Source organism: Vidua chalybeata, chromosome 3 (assembly GCF_026979565.1).
Source record: "Vidua chalybeata isolate OUT-0048 chromosome 3, bVidCha1 merged haplotype, whole genome shotgun sequence".
Classification (NCBI taxonomy): domain Eukaryota; kingdom Metazoa; phylum Chordata; class Aves; order Passeriformes; family Viduidae; genus Vidua; species Vidua chalybeata.
In genome coordinates this window covers 89,050,741-89,077,709 of record NC_071532.1, presented here as the reverse complement: position 1 = coordinate 89,077,709, position 26,969 = coordinate 89,050,741, and the positions used below count along the sequence as shown (strand labels likewise).

At 36.9% G+C, this 26,969-nt stretch overlaps 1 protein-coding gene across 1 annotated transcript in view; it reads right to left on the bottom strand.

The window, feature by feature from the left end:
* Positions 1 to 15,864: 15,864 nt before the first annotated feature.
* COL21A1 (collagen type XXI alpha 1 chain) overlaps positions 15,865 to 26,969 on the bottom strand; it is a 124,559-nt gene continuing 113,454 nt past the window's right edge. Inside the window, exons 23-30 of the mRNA XM_053938247.1 lie at positions 25,555 to 25,590; positions 24,860 to 24,904; positions 22,774 to 22,806; positions 19,813 to 19,959; positions 19,675 to 19,729; positions 19,143 to 19,343; positions 18,051 to 18,128; positions 15,865 to 17,312 (exon numbers count right to left, since the gene is read on the bottom strand). Of these exons, the coding sequence (XP_053794222.1) occupies positions 17,125 to 17,312; positions 18,051 to 18,128; positions 19,143 to 19,343; positions 19,675 to 19,729; positions 19,813 to 19,959; positions 22,774 to 22,806; positions 24,860 to 24,904; positions 25,555 to 25,590 (783 nt within the window). The 3' untranslated portion in view covers positions 15,865 to 17,124. The remainder of the gene's footprint in view (positions 17,313 to 18,050; positions 18,129 to 19,142; positions 19,344 to 19,674; positions 19,730 to 19,812; positions 19,960 to 22,773; positions 22,807 to 24,859; positions 24,905 to 25,554; positions 25,591 to 26,969) is intronic.

The following is a 26,969-nucleotide window of genomic DNA, read 5'->3' as shown; positions in this document are numbered from 1 at the left end:
CCCTTCTTATTCATCTTCTCACCCTTCCCTCTAGAACACCACTGCTAGAAAATTATATTTGTGATGAAAATGTGCTCTCCAAGGATACAAAATGTCAATAAGAGGATGGTTTCCCAATCTATTGTCTCTGTTACTCTGCCTTGATTGGTGAACTGATAAGTGGGCTAATAACATTAACTAAGTTTTTCTGTTCCTGCCCTTGTCTGTTGCTCCTGGGCATCTTTTCTCTCATGGTTTCTGATGCATTCACCATCATGTCTTTAACATACCCAGCATTGTAGTCTCTTCATCAAATGACAGGAATCTACAGAATAAGTATAAAAATAAGGGTTTTTTTTGGTACAGAAAAGTAGTATAAAATAAAAGTTCCTGCCATCACATGAAATGTGAGCATTGTCCATAACTAAAGAGCCCTAAAAAAATGCTGACCTTTTGGATCAGCAACTTGATCTTACTTCAAGGTAGGCTTTAATTTCCAAGTTGGCCCTTCTTTGAGCAGAGATACCAGGTTACTTTTAGAAGTCCTTTCTAATCCAAATTATTCAATGTCTCTCTGTCCTGCCAGGTTATCCTGGCTACTAACATCTACTTGGCTTCCCCAGATTACATATCTGTTATAATAATAACTTATTTGTATCCATTTTTGTAATCACTATCTTGTAGGAACATACTCTAGGCTTCAATGAGAATTTATTGTAACCACCTAAAGAAAATAATGGGGAAAAAATGAAAGTAAAGAGGTAGTGCAAAGGTGTTTACTATCAGAGTTATAGAATAGGAAAATGAAGATCATAATAATATGCAAAGAAAATGTTTGGACTTCAGTGTAGAAGGGCCCCTTCATAACGGACCTTCATTGGAGACATCTACTTGGCATATTTTCCACTGCTTCTGTAAAGGCTGTGTTCAAATGGGGATGCCAATAAACATGAGGATCTACTCATAGAAACTTCTTAAAGACTGGGTCTTACATCCTCTGAAACTCAGAAAGTCAAAATAAAAAAGTCCATCCAAACGTTGCTGTTAGGAGGTCCCCTCAAGAACAACAGGAGAGCTTGACAAGGAAGTGGGCTGACTGAAATATAATAAATATATATTTGCCTGAAGCAGAATAAGATGTGGAAGTGTGAAGGCTCTAAGTTATCTAGGGAATCTGAAGCAACTCTGGCAGGAGAGAAGGAATGTGACTCAGTCAGGAAATGCTGCTTGCTCAGCCTCAGCAGCCAAGGCCAATGACTGATTTCTGTCTTAGTGACCTGCAAGGAATCCACCCTACTGATTTGAAAAATGTGCCCTAAGGCCTCTGCTTCTTCTTTGTAGTGGTGCTTGCACATTTCAAAGAGCAGTGCTTCTGGGACTCAATGCTGAGGAAGCTGAAAGAATGATCTGCTGACTTGTGAAGTATCAGAAAATGCCACTGCAAAGGGCCTGGAGTCTACTTTGAGAAAAGCTGCCAGGGCTCATCTGAATCACAGACTACTTCACCACATTGCTAACCCATATAAAAATTGATGGTTCCTCTGGGACTAAAAGTGAGCCGATCAGAAACCACTAGAGCCAGAGGCTCACGTTATATTCTCCTCAACTCTCCTCAGTGTATGAAAAGGCTAGACAATGACTGACCTCTTTTGGATAGTATGAGATAAACACATGCTTTCAGGGATATAAGGACAAAATAAAAGCAGTTAGTAGAAGGAAGATAAAATATAACCTGTGTCTGTGCATACCAATTCTGGCAGCATTTCAGCTTTCTTCTTTATGCTACAAAGAGGCTGCTGCATAGACATGCTGTAGCACCCAAAAAGAAAGGAAGAAAACCTTTTGGAGACAATCATCTGAAACTCTTGAAGAAATTTCAGTCATTGAGGATAAGTGAGTAAAGTGGCATGAAAGAAAAAAAGAAAGGTAATTTGTTAGGTTGATGAATATCTTCCATCCAAAATTTCATCCAAAAGTCAAGAGCCCTAGCAAAATCTGGAAGCCTTCCTACCTTCAAAATGATTAGCCAACGAGAATAACAGAGATTTCTTGGATACAACATTAACAAAGATCTCACTTAAAAAAAAAAAATGCAGTAGGGAGATGATTTAGGGGTTATCTGGAAATATATGCATGTAGGATTTGGGGTAGAGGGAAATAGCAACCACACTCATAAGGACAACAGTCATTGTCCATAGATAGTTGAAACCAATGGGAGCTCTGGAATAGAAAGGGGACATGAATACTCTGGTACTAGTTAGCTAATGGTTTATTAACTTTCCCAAGCAGATAAGTTAGTAACTTCCCCAGACAACAAGGTCAGCTGGGATAGAGCTGGCAATGTCTAATCTGATGAACTGTCTTGGTGTCTAAAACATGGTGTTTATATGTGCCTACATGCACATGCCTTAGCAAGAACGTCTCTGGAGTGTTTTCACTTCTGAACTGAAATTGGCAATTATTTAGGAGAACATCATGCCATCGAGTTTTCCATCTATTCACTGACACAAAAACATCCACTGGCAGTATTTCACTTTCTAGTACAGATTCAGCCAGAGAGAAGATGAATCTTGCCTGCTTTTAATATAACTCCATTGTAAATGCTACTCCCAACATAGTAATCCTTAGTTCTCAGCAAATGAGAACAGGCACTTTTAGAAAGGATTTAATCTAGCCTAGTTTGGACATTTACATTAAAATGAGAAAAAAATCACACTCTATTTCTCTCTCAAGAAAATAAAAACCATAAGAATGTAGCTAAGGATGAACTTTGGAATGGAGTATGCCTGATTTTTCAAAGCTTTTCAGCAAGATCCCTTCCTAAGCTAAAAGAAACTATCATGCACTAAGAGTAAAAAATCTTCCAGGAGATTAGTAATTGATTAAAGGACAGAAAGATAGGCAAAAAGAAATAGATTGAGATGGCAAGAATTTGCTGTCAGGTCTTTTTTGCTGCTCCGTATTTTCAGAAGTTATATGAAATATGGAACAAATAATGAGTTCACAGCTGTTGCCAAGTTCACAGATGGCAGAGATGTACTCAAGATCATCAACTCTGAGACTGGATGAATAGGGCAATAAACAGTTTTCACTAGAAAGTGTTACCAAGCAATTAAATACACTAAAGATGAAAACCATTATCCAGTCAGTGAAAGCCTATGGATGTAGGGGAAAAAAGAGTTCCAAATCACAGATACAGAAAGGTGTGTCTGAATTTCTTGTTACATTTCAAAGGCCTCAGAATTGCTTTAAGTATATTTGTGAAAACATTAATTTAAAACTCAGCCAAAGCTGAAAGTCAAGTATTATTTGGAATTATTATAGTAAAGGAGGAAAACACATCAAAAACCATTAGAAACAGTACAGAAAATGAAAAACTCACTGCATCATGCCATGGCATCATGCTTTTCAGGATATCATACAACTAGGAAAAGCTCAGAAAAAGAGACTGTAAGGATGGCATGGAAAGATTCCTATACAAAGGTAAATTAAGAACAGAAAAAGAGGTATTTGAGGAAGAATGTCATAGTGATCTACGAAATCCTTTAGAGTATGAAAAAAAACCTGAGCAGTTTAACTCACAGATTTTGGAAAACAGAGGTCCAGTGAGGAATCCATATCCACTCTGGAAAAAAGTTGTAAAATGAATGAGGAAATTAACCATTTGAGTGAGAAATTGAAAATAAGTAAAACAGTCTTTGCTTTTTTTGGTCACAAAAATATGTTTCATTGTCCTAAATCTCTTGCTTTGGCAAAAGAAAAAGGGAGACAAAAAAAAGAAGATGAAGAAAAATGCAACCCCCTCCAACTACTAAACCTGATTGGTTTCCATTTCATGTAGATTCTCTCTCACAATTAAATAATAAGTAATTATGTGTCTATGTCTGGAATTTCTCAGCTAGTTTTTTGTGCTATTTTCTTTGACAAAAGTTTGAGCTCCAGCAGAGAATGAGGCTTTGAGCCTTCTGACTGCTTTTTTTAATATCTCCCATTTGTATACACATACACATTTTATTTGTTTGATTGTAATGGCTTTATTTGCCTTGTGGGCTTCTTCCCCCTACCTCCTTATTCCCCTTCTTTTGTGTCTTTTTACTTAAAAAGCTTTGTTTGATTTTCCAGGAATGAAAAATATACAAAGTTGTGAAACAAAGGAAAATTAACAATTTAATATTCCTTCAGGATGGAATTGTATGAGGAATTTTATAGGAGGGCGATTATAAACCTCCATATGGAGCTTTCTGTCTTTTATGTGTGTAGTAATTTTGGGTGCTCATTTGGGCCCAGGACCAAGACTGGAACTGGCCCAACCCAAAAAACAACTAATTGAATGATTCAGTCAAAATCTGCAATCCTAAAATCCCCCTTAATGTGCCACTGCTGGATGCAGAGAGCAGCTCAGCCTCAGTGCTCCATGTCTTCTCCTTTGAAGTCCCCCAAGTATTTAGACAACAGTGAAACTGCTTCTAAAAAACAGATGTAAAGCTTGTCTGGTGCCCAAATTCAACCCTATCTCCACTGTCCACGTGAAACCAAGAAGGTTTTGTCACAAAACAACTTTTCTGGCCCTGAGACAGGGTCTGTTCCTGGCCCAGCTACCTCCAACTATTTCAGGTACCCCTTGGGGGTACCATGCTCTCAGAGTTTCCCTCTCTGCTCCAGGAGAGGGGCAGAAACTCCCACCCTCCACTGCATGTGCTGTCAGTTCAAGTTCTGATTGCATGAGAGGGGGTATGAAGGCACCATTTCAGCCCAAGGGACTCACTGGGCTCCAGGATGCAGCAGAGGAAGTGCCAGGAGCCTTCTGACCCCAGCAAACCGGAGAAACTTGGCACATGGCTTATTTCTCATTCAGAATGCCTGGTCTGGGTTGTTCCCTGCAGAAATCCTGCCACAACCCTTGTTCCAGGTTCTCCACAGCAGCCAGGTCGGCCACTTAGAACCTCCTTCGAAGCACCACAGCCCATCTGCAAGAGGTCACAGCCAGGCACCAGGGGAAACATCCAAGAATCAGAGAGGAGTTTCAGCCCTCTTGGCTTGAGACACTCCAGGTCCCAGCCAAAACAAGATTACCCAGGAGTGCTTTCTTTAACTCATGCTGCTCTGAAAGCTTTTCTCCCAGGGTGGGAGCACAACACTGTGGTCTGCCTTTTTAAGACCCTTTATCTGCAAGTAGTACAGTCGGTTCAGTTCAAAGCCTGTTTCTGTAGGCAATGGGCATTCCCACATGTGTGAATTTCTCTGGGGGCAGTAGTAGCTTTTCCACTTTCCCACACAGCTTCTGTGCAGGTGCCCCACAGCTGCCCCTCCCTCGTGCTCCTTTCAGCCAAACCAAACCCTTCAGTTTCAAGCAGGAATCAAATGTTCTCACTGTATTTTGGATGAGTGTTTTCAAACATAGCCCAGTTTATAGGAAAGGGAAGTTACAGTTATACAGGTGTGTATCAGGAGAAAATTTCACAAGCCTTAATTCAGATGTGGCTAATGGGATGGAAGCTTTGCTACCATCCCTAGCACTGAGGGAGTTTAGTTCAGTGCAGAATCCAAGACTGATCCTTCCCTAAATCTTTCCCTCTCAGCTCACTCTCAGCAGCTCTTTATTAGTTAAGGAAATCCAGGTACCTCACCCGGGGCTCTAAGGCCAGCTCTAAGGCCAGTACTGGCTGTACTTGATATGGCTCAATCCCCTTCCAGTCCTTAAATCCCTTCATGTCAGCTCCCTGAGCAATTATGCACACTCTCAGAGTGGTGTGGTGAGTGAATCTAGAGAATTTTCACTGTTTTCCTGAGTGCTCAGCATCATGATGAGGGAAATTTCAAGCCTTGTCTTCAGTCAGTCTGGAAGAAATAATTCTTTCAAATTAAGGTTAACCCTTAATCAGATGCTTTCGGAGGGCATCTCATTCATTAGTGATGGACTGAGGCTGATACATTTACTCATACTATACAAAAATTAATTCTCATTTCAAAGAATTAGGAAATATCTAGCTATTGATTTCTATCCTACCCTAATTTGAAGAAAAATCAATTAGAAAATCAGTATGATAGCTTTCTCTAGAAAGGCAAGTATTCCTTGACTGGACAGACATTTATTCCAATAAGGAACAGAGGAACTACATCTGTAGTGTTCCTTTAGCTGTAACTCTGCAAACAGCAGAGACTCTGCTTTTTCTGAATAGTTTTTAGCATATTCTTTTCCTTTCCAAATTCTGGGCTATTTTTGATTACAAAAGAATACACTCAGTTTTTAGCAACATGGAATGCTAAGTTGCTACTGTCTTTCAGCCAACATGTGTTCACATGTATGGATTTGGATGTCATCTTGTCTTAAATGAACTTTCAAATGAAAAAGACATTGCAGAGAGAACTTGATGATGCATATTAGCACTGAATATATACTTTTTAGAACTGAATGAACATTGCTGAACTGCTCAGAAATGTTTGTACCTTACCTTAATGAGCTGTATCTATTTTCTCTTCTGAATGAAATGCATACTTAGATACTAAGAATAAACACAAGACACTTTCTTTGACTTGTGTGTAGGACTGAACTTCAATTATTTTCTACAGCTTGAGAAGTGAATTTGATGTACATAATTCACTGAATATGCACAGATAGGTGAACTTAGAGAGTTGAAGCAGAACTGCACTGAGCACAGTAAAGGTGAGACAGCCAGGAGAAGCACTTCATTAAATAGCATAACACAAGAGCTTCTCATGGCACCAGAGTCACTTGAATTATAGCTATATTTTGTCTGATCATATTTTTGGACATAATACCATGGTTTAGACCATGAAGAGACTTTCCCCCACTCAGGCTGTGAACACTGCTGGAAGAAGGGGAAAGGACTTGCATGGAAAATTTCCCTCTAGAAAGTTGTTCCCAGATTTATCTAGGAATGGTATCAACAAATTTTGCATCTCCTTCACATATCTAAATCACCAATGACACTCTGGTTTATCCATGCTGGTTTTATTTTTTTTGGTTTTTTTTGGGTTTTTTTTTGTTTTTTTGCTATGGCCTGCAACATTAAGCTCAAGGCAAAATGAAAGAGATGGCATATACTAATGGCTGCATTGGGATTTTTCCTTCGTTTTAGAAATGTTGTAGTAAAGCAGACTCCCTCCTTTTGTTTCAAGTAACTTATCTTAGTCAGATGCCAGCAATTTATCAACAGAAATGTTCAAAAAACACCCAAACCAGTGCTTCCACGCAGACAATATCCAACCTGGTGCTTCTAACCTAACTGGTGCTTAGTTCTAGCATGCAGGGTGTTAGTTTCCTTTAAAAATTGGTACACAAATATAAGAAGAAGCAAAAGCTGATTAAAGATGGAGTAAATCCTAAAATTAATAGTTTCTTTTATATTCTTCAGTTTCAGTACTTATTTCAGAAACCTTGTCTGGAGCCAACCAAAGTGTGGTGAATGTGTGGCTCTGTTCTTCATTGCTGAAATCCTGTCACTGAGCATCATGCAGTTTTGTTCACGTGGAATATGACAGCAATTGCTCATTCCTCAGAAAAAAAAGTGTGAAAAACTTTGTCTGAGTTTTTCTTTCAAAGCAAAATTTTTAAAAAAATTTAAAAAAATGAGAGAGAGAAAAGACAATCTCAAGAGGACACAGTCTTAAGCAGTGCCAAGGGAAATATAGGTTGGATATCAGCAAAAAGTTTTTTACATGAAGTACATAAAGAATGGTCTGCCCAGGGAGGTGGTGGAATCACCATCCCTGGATGTGTTTAAAAAAATACTGGATGTGGCACTTGGTGCCATGGTGTAGTTGAGGTGTTAGGGCTGGGCTGACCCCTATGATCTTGAAGGTCTTTTCCACCCTTGTTACTCTGTGTGTGATTCTGTCTGTAAAAGACAACAGAAATTATTAACCTATATTAAATCAGCTCCTCATGCTCTAGGTCACAATTATTATTTCTGAAAAACCTGGAAGCATTTGGAAAAGTTTCTTTGAATACCAAAATTATTTATTTTTCTGTTACTGATCTGAGTTATCTCTACATTGACCAGGCATTTAGCTTTGTTATTTGGGGGGGATGTGGGAAGGACTGGTATTTGTGTGGTTGGGTTGGGGTTTTTTCCATTGGAAAAAGACCTGTGAGTCTTAGCTGCATAGTCTAAATTATATAGACTATATTATATAAATTATATATCGGAAAGAACTATTTTTGATGCCTCACCTTTACCTGTAATTAAACATTTTCACATTTTGAAAAGCCTATTCATGGGTAGAACACAATTTGTTAGTGAAGACCATATAGTAAATTTATCCCAGCACAGAAGTGCTGGTATAAAGTAAGTTTAACAAAGCTATTATTAAACACTGCCTCATATGTACGATTTTTGGCAATATTTATACCACTATTTAGAGGCCACAAACAAGTAAAACACTTACACATGTCTAGTTTGAGGCCCACAAGTGCCAAATATACAGTTGTGTGTCTTCCTTCTGATCATCCAGCATGCAAAATATGATTGCTTACCATCAAGGATATGCTGGAACACCTCCTGTAACCACAATAAAATTCCCATAAGTATACTTGCTATAAAAATTAATTTCCATTTGTCAACACCTAGTGCCCAGTGCTCTCAGGGCATTTTAACAGATGACAATTTGTTTAAACTTTTGATTTAAGCATGACGAACATTTTGTTATGTATCTATAAAGCTCCACATGATCGAAGTATTTTTACTGGAAATTGAAATGTCACTTCTTCCAAACATGTTATTTCTTTACTTGGTGTACAGACACAAGAGATGGGGTAAATGTGAAAAATTGCTGTAACACTGAGAAAAGGTGGTTTTCAATGCTGAAGAGTTTGGAACTGATGTTAAAATTTGCCTCGACTTCCTTGAAGTCACTGGTATGTAATACCATTAATGCACATACTGCATAATCTTGCAAGGAATAAACGTTCATATCACATGCACTGATGTGAAACAGCACTATCCAACAACCTGGTCTAGTGAAAGGTGTCCCTGCCCAAGGCTCACAGCCCCATCCAACCTGGCCTTGAACATTTCCAGGGATGAGGCATCCAAAGGTTTCCAGGCAACCTGTTTCAGTGCCCCACCCCTTCCATTGCATTTACATTGTGATTATATTGATGCCTTGAGAGGCTGCCTAGAACAGAGGCTGGACAGAGTTAAAAGAATAAAGTAGGTATTTATTAAAAGGCCTTCAAAGGATACACCTTGGGCAGCACAAGAGGCTTGGCTGACACTACACCCAAGCTGGATGATGGGTCACATGTTTTCACACATTTATAAGTTTTGGTTCATTTACGTGTTGGGGTTAATTGTCCAATTACAGCTTCAGGTTATGAATTCCCATCCTCCCAGATTGCTCTGCTCAATTCACTGTTGTTTGTACTTTTTGGGCCTGAAGCTGCAACAGCGTCCTTGGTTCTCAGGCTGGAAAAGGATTGTTTTGTCTAACTAAACTGTGACGAGAACTTGTGAACACTTTGTATGAAGTTCAGAGTTATGTACTAATGCAATACAGAATCTGGAAAATATGAAAGCTAAAACTTAAGGCATCAATATTAGACTGTATTATACTGCACAATATAACTTATATTGCAAAATAAGATTGCAATCCATTCAATTGCACCTCATTATATCTCTAGCCAACTCTAACTAGTTTAATAAAACAAACATTCAGCCTCAGGTTTTAAGCAGTAAAGAAAGGAATACATGGTAAAGGCTTTGAGCTGTATTTGCTGATTGCACAACACAGGAAACTAAGTTCAAACAGGCAAGAAGTTTAGTCCTGAGAGAGACTATTTTTACTACCATGTCCTTCCAGCTCTGGTAACAGATACACAAGGCAGAAGGTCTCCCCTGTCAATATCTCAGAGCTCCTTCCCACCACACAAAGATTCCTTACAACACTGGTTCCATGAGTCCTGCTCACAGATCTGTTCAGCAGCTGCCCCCTCCTCCAGGCAGTCCTTTCTCTCTCACACAACTTTGCAACCAGAGAGAACAATCCCATGGTGGCAAAGGAATATGCACACAGCTCTCACCAGGCTGCACATCTGCCAGTAACTCACTTTATTCCTCAGGATCTAGGGAAATATGTGGCTTTTGCACCTCCTGTTTACAGGAGCATTGCAAGCACAGCAGAAGAGACTGAAGTAGAAGGAAGATGTGGATAAAGACACATACACACTGTGCCATGACACTTAACAAAAGCAGAAATGTAGTCAAAAAGAAAAAAAAAGAAAATGAAAGTGAGATTAAATTTTAAAAAGTCCATTGTAGATAGAGGGGAAAAAAAAAGAAGATTCACTGATGAGTTGCCATCAAAATATTAGTCCAAGATTTCTCAAGCTTTTACCAGTATGAATGTAATACAAAGACATCCTTCAGGTAATTATGTCATTGTGAGGTAAAAATGATATTAATCTACTTCTGTTTTGACCTATATAAAATATGCTTTCTCATGACAGACGCTGCCTGATTTTATCTACCAAAAAAAAAAAAAGTTTTCCTATTTATAATCTACTACATCTACATGTTAAAGGAATATTGGCAGTAACTTTTAATACCTGTTTGCTTTTGCCAGTTGGTATTTTGTGGGTACCTCCAGTAGCTGCTTTTGTATGAGCTCAGTGGTATGTACACCTGTTGGAAGCACCTCCAACAAACACTAGCATGTACAATGATTTGATTCATAATTTAGCAGTGATCTGGTTACAGTGAATACTGAACAGTAAATGACTTCTGAACACTGTGTTTCTGTTAGCCTGAGTAATAATGAGCTGCCCTGGAGAAAGCTGCTGGCTGCTGGATTCCTGAGTGCAACAGACACCCTGGTGTAAGAGAAAAAATGAAGTATGGGGGATTTTATGAATGCCAGTTCAGCCCCTTCTTCAGAAAGGCAAAGTAAGCCAGCTCATGAGCACAGATGGCTCTGGATATTCAGCAAGAGATTTATGTGACCGCAACACACAAAGCCACATTCTTTTTCCTCAGTTCTAGGTTTGGGGTTTTTTTTCCTAAGCATTGTAAAAGGACTAATGTGTACATAAAAAATATCTTTAAACTTTCATAACACTAATACTGTTAAGTGCTAGCATTTGCTTGCCAGTTCCAGAGGAGCTGTTAGATAGTATCAGGGTAAGACAGTTATTATGATCCTGAATTCTCATCCAGACCTTTGGTCCCAGCTGTCAGAGATTGCTGGTGCTCATCACTGACACATTCATCATGAGCTTTCACTTTTGGGAGGTCTGTCCCTTCATATCAAGAGTATACCCCCAGTGTACTTTCCCATAGTTCTTTTGAGAAGGACAAGGAGAAGCACAATTCATTCAATACATATTAACTTAGAATGAAGGAATAAAGTGGATGACCTTTTCCTTCCCCTTCATTTGCTACCCAGACTTCTGTACTGCTTAAACCATTTATTTTCTTCTGGATCCATCTTGGCTACATTAAAGGTAGCCATTCATTCCCACATTCCCCATCTTGCATACCTTGAAGAACCCTGTCCCAGTCAGAAGAGAGCCTTTTTTTTTTTTTCTCCATCTCTCAAGTAGCTTTATATTTTTCAACAGTTCAATGATGTTATTTATTTGAAACACAGTTTTTCTGCATTATTGTTGGGGTTTTTTTGCATTATATTCAGTATGTGATTTCAATGTTTCCCAGAGATACCATGATTTTTTTTCATTATTTAAAAAAGGAAAATCAGAATACAATAAATAAAACACACTTTGGAGTTACAAGCTTCCAACATGAGAAAGATATTTTGGAAGCATTATGGACATATAATGTAACTGTCAAATGGCTAAATCTTCTGATGAATTCTCACCTACCTTTTCCTTAAGTGGATGAATACTACATACTTTTACAAGCATTAAATTGGGGAAAACTGTCAGAAAATCAATACAGAGCACTTCAGTTTTTTTAGCCTATCGCAGACAACCAAGGAGCTTTAACCTGGCAATATACCCACATGAGAGCTAGCTGAGTGGCCAGATATGACTTCTAGAAAAACATCTAGTGCTTGCATTTTGTGCCAAGAAAGAAAACCATAACACAGAACAACACAATATACTGCAATGTCACCAGAATATTTCTTGATACAAAAAAGCATTTCTATGCAAATACTGGGAAAGGGAAGATGCTTGTAAATAAAAAATCGGGAACCGTATAGTAATGATTTCCCCATTGTAAAAATGGACATAAATTCTCCAAGATATATAGATGATGACCTCTATGAAAAAATCCTGCTCATCAACAGAAGAAAATAACCCACAATTTGTTTTTATATTAATTCAACTTTTAAACATGTCAATAGCACCCCAGAAGGCATTAGCTCTTAAAAGGGTTTATGGTCTCTGCTGAGTATGAATTATCAGGTATTTTGATTTATCACCTATGTGTTCCACCTACAGGAAAAACTTACAGTATCTTTTCACAGAGGTTTGATTCAATCCATGTGAGCCGTAGTGATAGTGTTCATTGCCATGGCAGTCAGATGCGCTGAAATTTCATTTTAATGCACCTTGAGTTTTCACAGAAATGAGGTTCTCTAGTTCTGAAAGATGCACAGCTAGCATTCTCAGCTCCTCCTCTGAAAGGCTGACCAACCTTGACATATGCTGACTACTCCTGAATCTGAAAATAGCACCTTGGCTCTGGAGCAGTAGAAGGACTGAGATTGTTCAGTTCTTACAAGACTAGATTTCCAGACTAGACTGCACGGTCCAGAAAAATAGGATGCCACCCACAGGGCCATGGACAAGCTCAAGAAATGGGCCCATGACAATTTCATGAGGTTTAATGAGATCAAGTGCAAGGTGCTGCACCTGAGTCAGGGCAACCCTCAGTATCAATCCAGGCTGGGGGATGAGATCCAGAGCAGGCCTGATGGGAAGGACCTGGTGGTGCTGCTGGATGAGAGGCTGGCCTGGCAATGTCTACTACAGCCCAGAAAGCCAAATGCGTCCCAGGCTGCACCAAAAGCAGAGTGGTCAGCAGGGTGAGGGAAGGGATTCTGCCCCTCTGCTCCACTCTGGTGAGACCCCACCTGCAGGGTCCCCAGCAGAGGAAGAACAAGGACCTGTTGGAGTGAGTCCAGAGGAGGGACACCAAGACAAGTAGAGGGATGGAGCATCACTCTTATGAAGAAAGATTAAGAGAATTAGGATTGCTGGGAAGAAATACTGTCAGGGTGGTGAAGCACTGGAACAGATTGCCCAGAGAAGTTGCAGATGCCCCATCCCTGATAGGTTGGATGGTCTAGTGCAAGGAGATGTCCCTGCCCATGGGTGGAGGTTGAAACTAGCTGATCTTTAAGGTCCCTTCCAACCGAAGCCACTTTATGATTTTATGCTTTTACTTTTTTTGTTTTTATTTGTAGGACTAGGATATCTTTCAGTTAAACAAATGAAGAGCTGAGAATAATACATGCACACACACACACATAGAGATATATGTACACATATACATACACAATATATACATGTATATATTTACCAAATAAATCTGAACATGTGGAAACAATCTGTGACATCTGGTCTTTTACTAAATCATATATATTTTTATATAGACACATCACTCCATATGTATTTACTCCAAACTTCTCTAAGATCATGATTCTCAGAAGTGAAAATTGCTGAACTCCATCTACACAGAATTAGGCTTTCATTAAGAAATCCAGTTCCCACAGTAATACTTTTCCATTCTGCATCTTTATGTCCAAGTGCATGCCTAAGAAACTGAGAGAAAATAGCAATCATTGAGCATAGTAAAGTGGTAAATATTAAATCTATTTTATGCACATAGAGATATGAGTTGAAGCCATATTAAAAATTTAGTGTTGTGTAGTGTAGTGTAGTTCCTCTACTGACATCAACAGGCACTAGACCAACCAGAAAGGATATTTCTTAACTCAAGGTTATACAGCAAAATGCTACCAAAAAAAAGCATCGAGACTTTTTTTTTAAATCTTGCCTTCTGCTTAAAAATTAGCCCAAGTTCCAGTTTTAAAGAGTATAATCTGGAGAGTAAGTAAGTAAATGTCAGTTAACAGAGTTTCTAGTAACTATTCCCAGAGAATATCAGAGATGGTGACATGCTGGACAGTGATCTTTTTAATTCACAGCTTCTGACTGAAGATTAACATCTGCAAGAACTTCATATAGTTTGCATCAACAGTAAATAAAAGTCTCTCTCCTGTGGATCTTTAATCTGCAAATACTCAAGTTTATACCACTTGTTTAAACTCTTACTGTAGAATCACATGAAGATCTGGAAATATATTCATATTCTCAGTTAAAAAATCCAATCAAGATACAATCTTGGACACACCTACACTGCTGTATAATCCCACTATATCAAATAAGTCAGGAAATTAAATGATTTTGAAGTCTGCTAAATTCTGGCTTGATAAAATCTTTTAAGAAGCAATAATTTAAATCACAGGTTCCTAAGCTATAACATATGCATTTCACTGGGATGCAAGGTACTTCCTATAGAGCTCCTGGGCATTTAATAATGTAGAACTAAATTTCCAAAGTATCTCCATGTTTTTAAGCTACTACTACTAACTTTCTAAAGGCACCTGCACAGACTGGATGGCTAGCATGTCCTCTGGAAAATTCCAGCTTGTCAAAACCAAATCCTTTTTGTAGAAATGCCACAGTTTCACAGACTCAAATTCAGAGCAAAATACCGAAGATCAAGCAGCACTAAAACCCTTAAGTATCCAAACAACTCAGGAATGTAGGCAATCAAATAGATTCAGCATCAAATCTCCCCCTTTTGCAGATCAAGGCTTTGAATTTGGTTTTACATTCAGTGAAGCCTCTTAATTATTTAGTTTACTAACTCAGTCTTTCTTACCATATTATTACGTAAAATGAAACAGGTCCAAGATGAAATTTTGTTTTATAGCTGTAACTAGCTTAGATTGTACTCTCTGAGCAGCACTGTGCAGAAATATTTATGTTAGGCCAGATTGAGCTACTTTAGATAACAGAAGGAGCAGAAGATATTATATTATTTGTATGGAAAAAAAAAAATTAAGACAAATGTTCCTTAACAGCCTGACAAGATGACAACCAGAAAACCAGCCACCTCAAGTGTATGCATATCAATGCACACAGCCTGAGAAACAAACAGGAGGAAGTGAAGCACACTGAAGGTTAGTATTAGAACAAATGTTTTAAATTTTAGAAGAGAAAATTTCACCTCTCTCAGACCTAAACTGGGAAGGATTTCATGGGAAGCTTCCATGAAGGATAAAGAAGCTAGCATGTGCCAGGAGTTTTTCTAAAATTTTCTTCCTGAAAGCACAAAACCAGTCCATCTCCTTTAAAGATAGAGAAGTTGGCAGAGCAAGAGACCACCTTGGCTTAACTGAGAGCTTCTGAGTCTGTTGAAAAAAGAAGCGTTCCAGAGTTGGAAAAGCAGGCTAGAACTATAGGCAACTGTCAAGAACTACAAGGGAACTGCTACAGTGCACAGAAAGGCAAACAGAAAACCAAAAGCTGAGCTCAAATAGAAATTGATCAGACATGTAATAAACGACAAGAAAGGGCCAATTAATAGATGAAAACTGGAAATTACTCACAGATCCTCAGTCAGTCACTCAGAAGCAACCCTCGAGCAGGACTAATGGCGTGACAAAACCACCAATACTTTTAAACTTAAGCTTGATATATGTGTTAATTTGATCAAATGAAATCACAAACAAAGCTACCAATCAGACTAGCTGAAAATCAAGAGGATTTTTCTACAAGCAGGGAACTCTGGTCTTCTGTTTGTATTCACTATAGTCAGAGGTCGTTCTGACTTGCTCTTGTTTGGTTGGTTTTGCCTCCTCTCAGACTCATAATTCACTCAACCATACATCTTATTGGAAAGTGTGTATTTTATTTTACCTTGAATGTCAAGCATATTAACAGTCTCTGATAGTAGGACAACAGAAAAACAACACATTAGAAAAAGTGACTTATGAAGCATGGGTTAACTTAATACAGGACTCTGCCTTAATTTAAGAAATTAATTTTAAATTCTCATGGAAACTGTGTCTTTGCTCTTTATGCAAAAGCAAGCAATAAACTTCATTAGCAAAGCATACAATGAAAATTACACACAGCTGGCTTAAAATGAAAAAGAAAACATAATAACAAACATTGCAGCTGGTCAGCCACCAGATAGACCTTTCTCCTTGTAAACCTGCTTCTTCAATTTGGCAACGCAGTCCTTGAGCAGAAACAGCAAAGGGTATATAATTTGATACTTCACTACACAGAACTGTTACATTGGGCTTGTGCAAACATTTTTAAATCTTTAATTTTGTCAAATCATAGCTAAAGCCATCTATGTCAAGTTTTTGCTCCTTTTTATTTTTAATGCTGTTTTCATATGAGTTGAATCACCCACATTGAAACTATTGACATTTAGTAGCTGACAGTACCATCTTCAATAAAACCTTGGCCTTTGAACCTGTAGTTCTACCCTTGCATTTCAGCTTGCTTTTAAGCAGAGATGCATGGGAAAACAGGTGGCATTTCTCCTGTGATGAGTCAAGTATCTGTCTTAATTCATAAAAATCTGATAACATTCTTTCACTCACATCTGGAGCAATGACATATGAAATGTAAATAAGGCAATGAAATTTGCACAAATACAAAGTCAAAGCCAGCCACATTCTTTCAAAATCAAATACTGCGTATGTTGTCTGCATGTGAAAAATTTCACAGTTATTTATACCTGACCAATGCCATTTGAGATCTAATTCTGCTCTCAGTGGTGTTTCCAGCAATTTTGCAAAGGACTTTCTTTGGTAAAAAGAGGTAAAAGGAGAATGATAGGCCACTTAAATACTAAATACCAAATAATATAGTTAATTTTATTTCTATTAAAACTGATAATCTCTTTAAAAACACTTGAGATTCAACCAGTGCAAGGTGTAAAAAAAAGTTACTGGAGTTTTGGAGTTTTTTGTCTAAAGGAATGTATAACCTTTGAGATCATTATTTATAACGCTTTTAATGTCAGAGGTACTTTTGTTCCTTCTTATGGGATTATTGCTGGTCACCTTCCTGAGATTTGAAAGACCATGAAAGATAAGCACCGTGACTATTCCTCTAAATTATCATATCACAAATTAATAATTTGGTCCTTTTCTAAATGGATCTCTCCCCACAATTACACTAAAACACAGTGATGGGTCACAAATTCCAGGGGGTCCAACTGGTCCTGGCATTCCTGGAGTGCCACGATCTCCGTCTTTACCAGGCTGCCCACGCTCTCCAGGACGTCCTTCCTTACTCATGCCTGGTGGACCTTCAGGACCTTAATAACGCATGCAATAAATAAATAAATAAATGCATTACTATTAAAATGAAAAAGAACAAGTATGAACCCACAATGCACACGCTCTTTGGTGAAGTATGCAGATAAAGAACATTTCTTGCAAAAGACACTTCTTATCACAAACTGCTTATATATTTGTATAAACAACATGGTATCTTATAAAGATTTTTTTTTTAATCACATGGAAAACATTTTAAATAAAGATAGCTTTTAAAGGAGAATCTGAAAATCTGCTTTAGTACACTATTCTACTTTATCATATAATCTGGAACCATCATGGCAAGAATCAGTCGCTCTATTTCTATTTGTTTCTCTGGCTTTGGATGGGGCCCTAATATATCTTCTAAATGCCCAACTTTACATTTTGTATGCATACACTAATGTTATGAAGAATATTTTGCCTCATTAAGCAAAGCTTAGAAGTCACATGATCACATCAGGGTTCAGTTTTCAGATTTAGCTGACTTCAGGATCCACCTATCAAGAAACAGGAGTCTCAGATACCAATCTCTACAGCACCTGTCTTATATTAAATAATGTATTATATGGCAACTTATAAGGTATGCAAGCAACAGGCATTACCCTAAAATATATTTGGTAAGTAAGATGTGTACAAAGTATGTAATTTTTTTCCAAATTACATCAACATTTTATCTAAATCACACTTAAAAAAATTATTAGCATGCACTGAATCTGCACACCTGAACCATCCCTCACCTGGAGGTCCTGGGGGGCCTTGGATCCCAGGAACACCAACTCCTTGGTTGCCTTTTGCACCATTCTTCCCCGGCAGTCCTGTGAATTAGCAAACACATGCATATCTTTGCACATCATTTTCATCCAACAAAGGAAAAAATCAGCATTTGATAATATTTATTGAATTAAATATGTAATCTTTCAAAAGTAAATTCTCCTGTTCGAGATAAAATTATAAAAGTACTACAGACAAATTATCATTACATACAAAATGAAATTGGTGTGCCAGGTCACAAGCAGTAAGTCACAAAGAAAGTAAATATTTATTAACCATTTGTTGCTTACCGCTGGTACATTACTAGCTAGCTGTTATTTCATACAGATTTCTTGATTATTTTGATGCTACCAGTTACCAAATTATGGTAACCTTGGTCTAGTTCCAGACTATATATGTGTACTTAATATAAAGTCTGCAAATACATCACAGAAATCAATTGGAATGCTTGGACAGCTGAGTTACCTGAAAGCATAAATCTTAGCCTGCCTCGAAAGAATCCAGAATGTTTACGAAAATCATAAAGAAAGGAGCAAAAATCCTTTTGAGATAAAGAGAACAAAAGGACAAAAAGTCAGGAAATCAAAGGAAGCATAAAAGTTGTTGGATGTCAAAAATCAGCACAACTACTAAGTAGTCAGTGAATAAAGACTGTTCCTTAAAAAAGCAGAAACAAACAAGTTTGGAAGGAAAGAAATCAGAAGACATGGAAATACTTTGAAATCTATGTCTATGCATATTTGAGCTAAAAAAAGAATCTAAATGCAGGTAGAAACATTTACATGAGACTAAGAACTCTCTAAAAAGATCAGAACAGAGATTATAGTAGACTGCAGTAGAACTGAACAATAACTATCTGGCTGTGTTTTTGTATTCTCTCTCCTGTCACATGTTCCCTGAAGGTGGTGAAACATCCACACTGCTCCATGGTCACAATTCCATTCAGCCAAGCAAGCCCACCTATTTTCTTACTCCACCCTGCATTAACCCCATCCAAAACTAGAAGCAGAAAACCAAGACATAAAGGCCTTTAGCACCGTGTCACACACACACTGTACCTCTTGTCCCTCGAGCCCCAGGGCGACCTGGCAAGCCCATCAGCCCCGGAATGCCATCATTCCCTGGTAAACCAGGAAACCCTCTTGGACCTTCAGGGCCTCTTGGACCTGGTGGTCCTGGAAGTCCTGGGGGAGCACTTTGGGACTGACAATGGTTACAGTTTTGTAGTCTTCCACTCTGGAGAATGGCAGGCAACTGGGCTGGGAGAATTCAAATAAAAAGTTGCTTAAAGTGTTGTAACAATAGAAGTATTACCCCCAACCACTAATACAAAATCAGTTCCCTCTCTTAAGAGAATATAATACTTTTAGGAAACAAGATGGTAAAGTATGGAGCCTGTGATGTGGAAATACAGTTCCACACATGTAGGAAAACAAATAATAAATTGGCAATATGGAACTTGTTTTCAAAAAATCAATATATTTCTTGTTTATATTTATTTATTTATATAACAAAAATTTCCATAATTATCAGGAAACTTCTTTAGCACTTCAAACAAGGAAACAACAGTAAAGAAACTTTCAAACTTACTTCTCAGTACATCTGAACACACCTGTCGAATAAACTCTTCTGAAAATTCTCGTGCCTGAATTGAACAGAGAACAGAGCATGCAATTCTTTCTGGTTTTTAAGGTACCCAAACTGAAAAGTTTGAAGTCATATACATACAGGTTTTCCATCTGATCCGGGTGGTCCTGGGGGTCCTCTATCTCCTGGCTGACCTCTGAGGCCAGGAGGTCCAATCAAACCCTGGACACCAGATTCTCCTTTTTGTCCACTGATGCCTCGAATGCCTGGATCTCCTTTCTCACCTTTCTGGATTGAAAAATCAATGAAAAGCCAATTATATGTTCACAGGTCATTTGGAAGGTAGGTAGCACCAAAAAAACATATTCTAAGAAATCTTTATTGAAGTTCTTCATAAAATTAAAGTGATGCCTATGAAAACTAACTTGCTATCGGTAAAACATATTGAAGTTTTCAGATAAAATTATTAAAGAGAACTAGAAATAAATTACATTTTCTTAATTTTCAAGACCCATTTTACTATTCCTTATTAACACATGGAAGGAAGGGTTTTATTCACTTTTTCCTCAGAATCAGAAAAAAGTTTTTATAGTATGTTAAAATCCTTAGAAGGCCAGAAAAAAATTGGATGTGAAATTCTGGCACCACTGAAGTTCCTGGAAGCTTACAATAATAATCAAGCCTTTTACCTTATATCTGCAGTGTATAAGACAAAGGAAAAATAATTTGATTTCAGTTAGGGATATTTTTGCTACTTTTTTTCCATCTGATTGATAGTAACTGTTTTCCAACTGATTGACAGTAGTCTGTTTGCTTCACCACTGGAAAAGGTAAAAAAATGCTGAAAAATGTTTTGATATATCTTCACCAAAGCAATGGTTTCATGTATGGAATTACCTACTGCAATAGTTCATGTGGAACTCTTTCCCTGCTCTGGAGCCAGCAAAACATCAGTATGTGCCCAAGATTAAAGTCAGTATACTATGCTTGCTCCCTTATGAGCTTTTTCCTCCCTTGTTTGCCCAGCTTCTGCATAACATTATCAGTTGCTGAAAAATTTTCTTTCTCCACGTTCAACTATTTTAGATGGAACTAAAATAGTCGTGAGAACACGACTATTATATATGACAAACTTATTGAAGCAAATTATATAATTTTAAGAAATACTCATGCATATGGTCTCAATAGGCTTCCACTGAATTTTAAATTATGATATTTATATTACTTTGTAACATCTCCTATATTACTTATCAAGATTCTTCACATCAGAAAAATTCAAAGCTTCCTGGCTTGGTCTGTATTAGTAACAATGCCCAGAATTCTCTACATGAATTACTACAGGGTAACAAGCTTTACATTCAGTGTCAGATTAACCAGTTTTATGAGCTAGGCTGTAAAATCAGACAGGTACTTCATATTCTTAAAGAAACAGAGAAGTGAGATAAAATGTGACAGATGTCAGTCAAGTGCCTAAGAGTACTGCTGGAAGGGTGGCCAGTTCAGGGGCATGACCTGAACAGCAGTTCATACCTTCAAAAGGCATGCATTAATTCAGATACAACTTCTACCAAAGTTGTAGTTGTAATTTATTTTCTTGATATTGTCATCAGTCATATAGTAACAGAGTAGGGATCCTCTTAGCTACCTCATGTAGATTTGTACCTGCTTGTTTCTAGTACATAATTGCAAAGGTGTTTTTTTCATTTTGTCAGCAAGGCTCAGAGATAAGCCCATGGTGTGCTTATGTAACTACCTGTGGCTATACTAGAAACTGTATGCACTGAGGTCTGAAATTATGTTTGGTTTATAGCTAGGAGAGGTTTTGTTCTGGTTCTTCTTTAATTTTTAATTCATTTTACACCTGTGGACTATATTTACATAAAAGACTTGCAAGCTGAGCTATCTGTACTAAATGTTCAAGGGGCTAGAAGGCATTAAGACCAGAGAATACTGGGGAAACAGCATCTACTGTAGAACAACGTTAGAGGCAAGAAGCCAGCATAAAAACACCAGGAGAAAATGTTGGAAGCATCAGCAGAACTGCCTGAAGAGCTTGCCAAGAAACAACTGAAACTGCAGGGGGAAAATTTTCCGCAGTATATCTTGGTGTTTTAATGTTCAACCACATCCATGTGAGGCCTTATTTGCTGACCCTTGCTATTGGCAAAGAAAAGCAAAGAAAGGAAAACAGCTCAGTAAGTGCTTAAGAGCCTGTAAGAGACTTACAGGCTAGAGAAACTTATTAGAAATTAGAGTCTAACAAAATCCATACTTTATAGAAATGGAAAATAAACTAATTTTGTAGGTTTGATAAGTAAACACAGTGGCATCGTTATAGCTTAATACATAGTAAGAAATTATTTAAATTAATTTCCACAAGAAATATTTTATTCCCATGTTTTGCAATACTTAAGGTATTGTAAATGTATGACTAATTCAGTAGCATACAAGGAATTGGCAATAATTTAGTTAAACACCTATAAGCCAAATCGCAACTGAAGAATTTCCTAGAACCACAGAAGCATATGAAACAACTTATATGTTAAAATGGATAAAATAATTTCATTATCAGAATGGAATTTCCAACTAATGTATCCAGCTATTGATATGCAACAATGCTTTAAGAAAGAAGGTTGAATAAACAATATCTAAATAAATTTGAAGAAGAATTTGGGAAAGTGTATACTCTAATTTTAAAAAATATTGAAATAAATAAATAATCGCCAACAAAATTAACATTTTAAATACCAATTTTTAAACAACATGCAACACAATGATTCTTTTTCCTTAGTTATTTTCTTTGGTGATTTCCTATATTCAAACAATCTTTTCTCTCTTTTTTTTGTTGGTTCATTTCTTGGCTTTTTAATTTTCTTAAAGTATATGTTTGGCTTTAATAATTTTTAATGAAATATATATTGCATTCTGTCTCTTTATAACTAATACTTCTTTTTCTGATATTTTTCAATTTCTCCTCTGTTGCCTACAGACATGTGAGTACAGAAGTAAGACTAAACACACATTTTACAGATCACCTAATTTGCAGAAAATTGAAATGGAATAATTTTGTAATACTATATTTATCATTGCAAAAATACCTACCTCTCCTCGTTCTCCACTCAATCCTTCTACTCCCTTTAAAAATAAGACAAAAAAGAAATTTAAAATGCAGGATGAGCCAAATTACATAGAATCAAAAATTAATATTTTTTGTCCTTGGTTTTTAGTAATCAATCACAAACAGTAATTTTTAAAGATTCTCTGATTACTATAGTACAAAAACCAAAACTGCATATAATGATGAAAAATTTGTATCAGTGTGAATGAACTCTTCAGTTACATTTAATATCATGTACCTAGAGGAAAGGTTGGGAGATATCACACATATTATAGACATAAAAACATAATATAGACTTAAGAAACAAAACCTTATTAGCTTACAAAATAAATAACATGTGTCCTAGCAGAAGTAAATTCCTGATTCAAGCTGCTTAATACAATCTTACTAGGCAGAAATTCATTTCAGAGCTATTGAAATACAGACTTCGTGGTACGGCAGATTTTGCATGCCAGCAAATTATTTTGATGTCATTTCTGCCAAGTGATCCAATGGTGTTGCTGACCATTACGTCCCATGGCAGTTCACTTTTCTGATTCACTCTTATGGATAAGGAAATCGTATTGTGTCTTAGTCTTGAGAATTCTTGGAAATATCTTGTGTCTCTACTAAATGACTGATTTTTTGGTTCCTAACCAAACCAGATAAGCACAGGAAACAATTTTAGACTTAGTCTGTATTATTTTTTCAGCTTTCTCCAAAAAGAAAGAAAGCAAGCAGTAACAAAATAACAATTCAGTTGCGTCATTCTATCTGAAAAAAAAAAAACAGCTTTCTTTCACTATCACTTTGTTTTCCCTTTTGACTAAAATAATAAAGATATGAAAAAATTGTCCATTATTTGCAAAAAAAAAAAAAACCAAAAAAAACCCAAAAAACCAGAAAGTTTAAATTGTAAAATGCCATTATATTTGGTTAAGTCAATGACTTAACCAATCTTCTAGTTTAAACTATTTCCTTATTAAAAAATGTGGTCAGGTTTAATAATGAACTATTTCCAACCTACATATCTTTAAGAGTGTTAACTAACATGCAGTCTAGATCTCCTGCCCAGAATCCCTGGGAATCGGGTCCATCTGGCTAGACGGGCAGCTGTATCAATGTCGTAATTCTGAACAAAGCAACCGTGGCTTCCTTCCAAGTCTGGTTTTAGATATGTACCTCTAAAAAATGCTTCTCTGTTTAGACATACACAGATTATACAGTTAACAAGTATTTATAAATACTAACAGCTATTTTCTGTGGAATAACAAGATCGCCAACTATGACACAATCAGAAGACGCTGACCTAAAGAGAAACAACTGGATCTCACTGATTTATAGCTGAAACAGGAAACATCTGTAATTTATGAGCACAGAAGATGTTAATAATGACTCCCAGCATAGTCTAGGAGGTAATGAACTGTATGAAAGTGTAGCATGGTTCATGAAAAATCTTAACATCTCAAGTATCACTCTTATAACCTTTACACAAAAGCCACTATTTGCTGTTATCTGCATTTTATATTACTTATAACTATTTTATAAAAATATTCTATAATTAAGACTTTACTACAATAAGAAAAGAAATGCACTTATGGTCTGTTTCTCAAGATATAATATCACAGAACACAGAAAGATATAGGCTGGAAGTGACCTCCTTGGATACAACTTCCTTTGCAGAACAGATGCAGCTTAATCAACTCAACATGCTGTCCAGACAGGTTTTGCCACAATATCTATAAGCAGCCTGTTCCAGTGTTTGACCACCCTCAAAGCAAAATGTTTTTCTTGTATATAGCAAGTTCCTGCGTTCCAATTCATATGCATTTCTTCTCCTTCTTCAAGCATGCACAGCTGAGACATGTTGCTCCATCTTCTCTGTATGTGTTAGAGTTGTTATTTTAAAAATATTAAGTGTTTAAGAGGCAACTTATATAACTATGTTATCATGTTATACATAAATATATTTCACCTGATGCAAAGACCTATACATGTTGATGGAAGAACTGTTAAGAAACAAATATGAATCATGGCCTCAAGCTAGGATCACTATGGCTCTCTTTAAGCAGGATCACTATTTAACAGTACCTGTAAGCCTGGATTTCCTTGTCTTCCTTTTTCTCCTTTCAGTCCCTTCAGAAAAGATCACATTTTATAAAATATAGATTTATCTGGCACATGTAATTAAACTATCAAAAAACTAACACAAGGCGCTAAATAGAAATATAAAACCTCATTCTAAACTAGGACAAGTCAATCTGAAAAGTTACTCTTCAAAGAGATCAACTGTGCAGAATAAAATTTCTACCCTGAACACAGAGGAACCAAGCCAGGATCAAAGTAATGACAGAATATTCTTCTTTTTCTTGTAGGTATTTCCACGATTTTAGATTACAAGGAGGAAAATCCCACATGCTGATAGTAAAGTAGGTAGGCAGAGGCCAGGTGGAGTTACTTTGTGTTTCTGTGATCCTGCAGTGCCCTGCAGGCAGGGACAGAGAGCATCCTGCGACAGTCCTGGGTGATGCCCCAGGCCTCTGGGGCAGCAGCACAACCTGCACCCTGTGCCTGCACCATTGCTAGAAGCACACAGTCCTGCAGCAAATGCCAACAGCCTGCTCAGGCCCCCAGAAATGCAGATTTCCTTGAGAGTTACTGCTGCTATTGAAGTTAACCTTCTGTGGAGTTTAATCTTAAAAAAAAAAAATCCTGTTTAAATAAATACCTAAGATTTGTATAAATATCAACGCCAGATGATTTCATTAGAAACAAAGTTGATATACCTGGATACCAGTGTCACCTTGGTTTCCTTTCTCCCCCTGTAAAATATTAGAAGAAAGGTCTGTATTTAAACATGAGTCACCTCTAAACCATGCAGTCTGTTCTTTAATTTAACAGAGTAATTACAAGAGAAACATCTAGCTTTTTCTTATACTGAAAGAAAACAAATCACTTTATCCTCACGTACACAAAAGTCCAGAGAGCTATACTAAGAGGATTTTGTCATTAAAACAACTATCATAAAGAGACTAGATACTCACCTAACAAGTAAAAAATTAAAAAAGAAAGTGGATGCCCACATACCAAGTAAAAAATCTAGAAATACAACATAATGAGGTGGCAAGGATTTTATCCTCAGCAGGATTTTATCTATTCGGTTTATGGGAGTGGAGAGGATGTAGGCAGGAAGGGAGGCAATGTTTCTTATGGGTTAAATTTTAGCTGAATGCACCACTACATGCATAAGTTATGCAAAAAAAACCAAGAAAAAAGTATTTTTTCACCAAAAACACCTCTATATTTAAATTAAATAAAAATATTTAAGAACTAATCTTCATTTCCACCTACTTGTTTTGCCTCAAAATGTTTAAAGTAAATAATAATGGGGGGATTTGCAATCAAATGGTGCAAATGGTGCTTAGAAGTCAGGTACGCAGTTTTATCAACTTATCTGAACACAATCTAATTGACATTGGAGAGAAACACGCAATGCATGAAAACTGTTCATTCCAATTAACAAGAGAGGTATAAAATATGTACTCTATAAATGTGGCCATCTCTCTTCATTAATTGAAAAGGAAACTTAAAGTTATGGGAGATGGCTCTTACTCTGACTCTGACATGTTTAAATAGAAATAAATCAAAATGCTGAACTGTGAACAAAGCAGCTCATGAAACAAAAGATCTGTGGGGGGATATAAAACTGCATTTAATAAAAAAATAATTAGAATAGAGATTTTTGGGTCTGTTTTGTCAGATTTCTTGTAAGAGCCAAAACTTTGTGTGTTTGGCTGGGTTTTTTTTTTTTTTTGGATGTGGGGGGGTAGAAAATAAAAGAATAGTAAAATGTAAACAGTAGTGAAGAGATTTTTGCCGTGGAAAATATTTACCTGATTGAAAATCACAGCACATAAGAAGACATTTATTCCAGCTGTAGTATTTTGCTGTATTGTATTTAAATGTAAAATATTCAGTTGTTTCAAGTTTTAAATTCATCTATAACTGAAAGGCTTCACTTCTACTGTCAGATGCCCAGACTGCACTTTTCTTCCTGAATAATTCCAGTGTGTCACTGGACTTGTAATTCCAGCTAACTTGCATCTTCATGTAAAATAAATGACCTTTTCAAAGGCTTCTTCAGTTTAAAATTTAGAGAAGTTCCATACATTTTAACAAAATCATCTTTCATAAAATAATA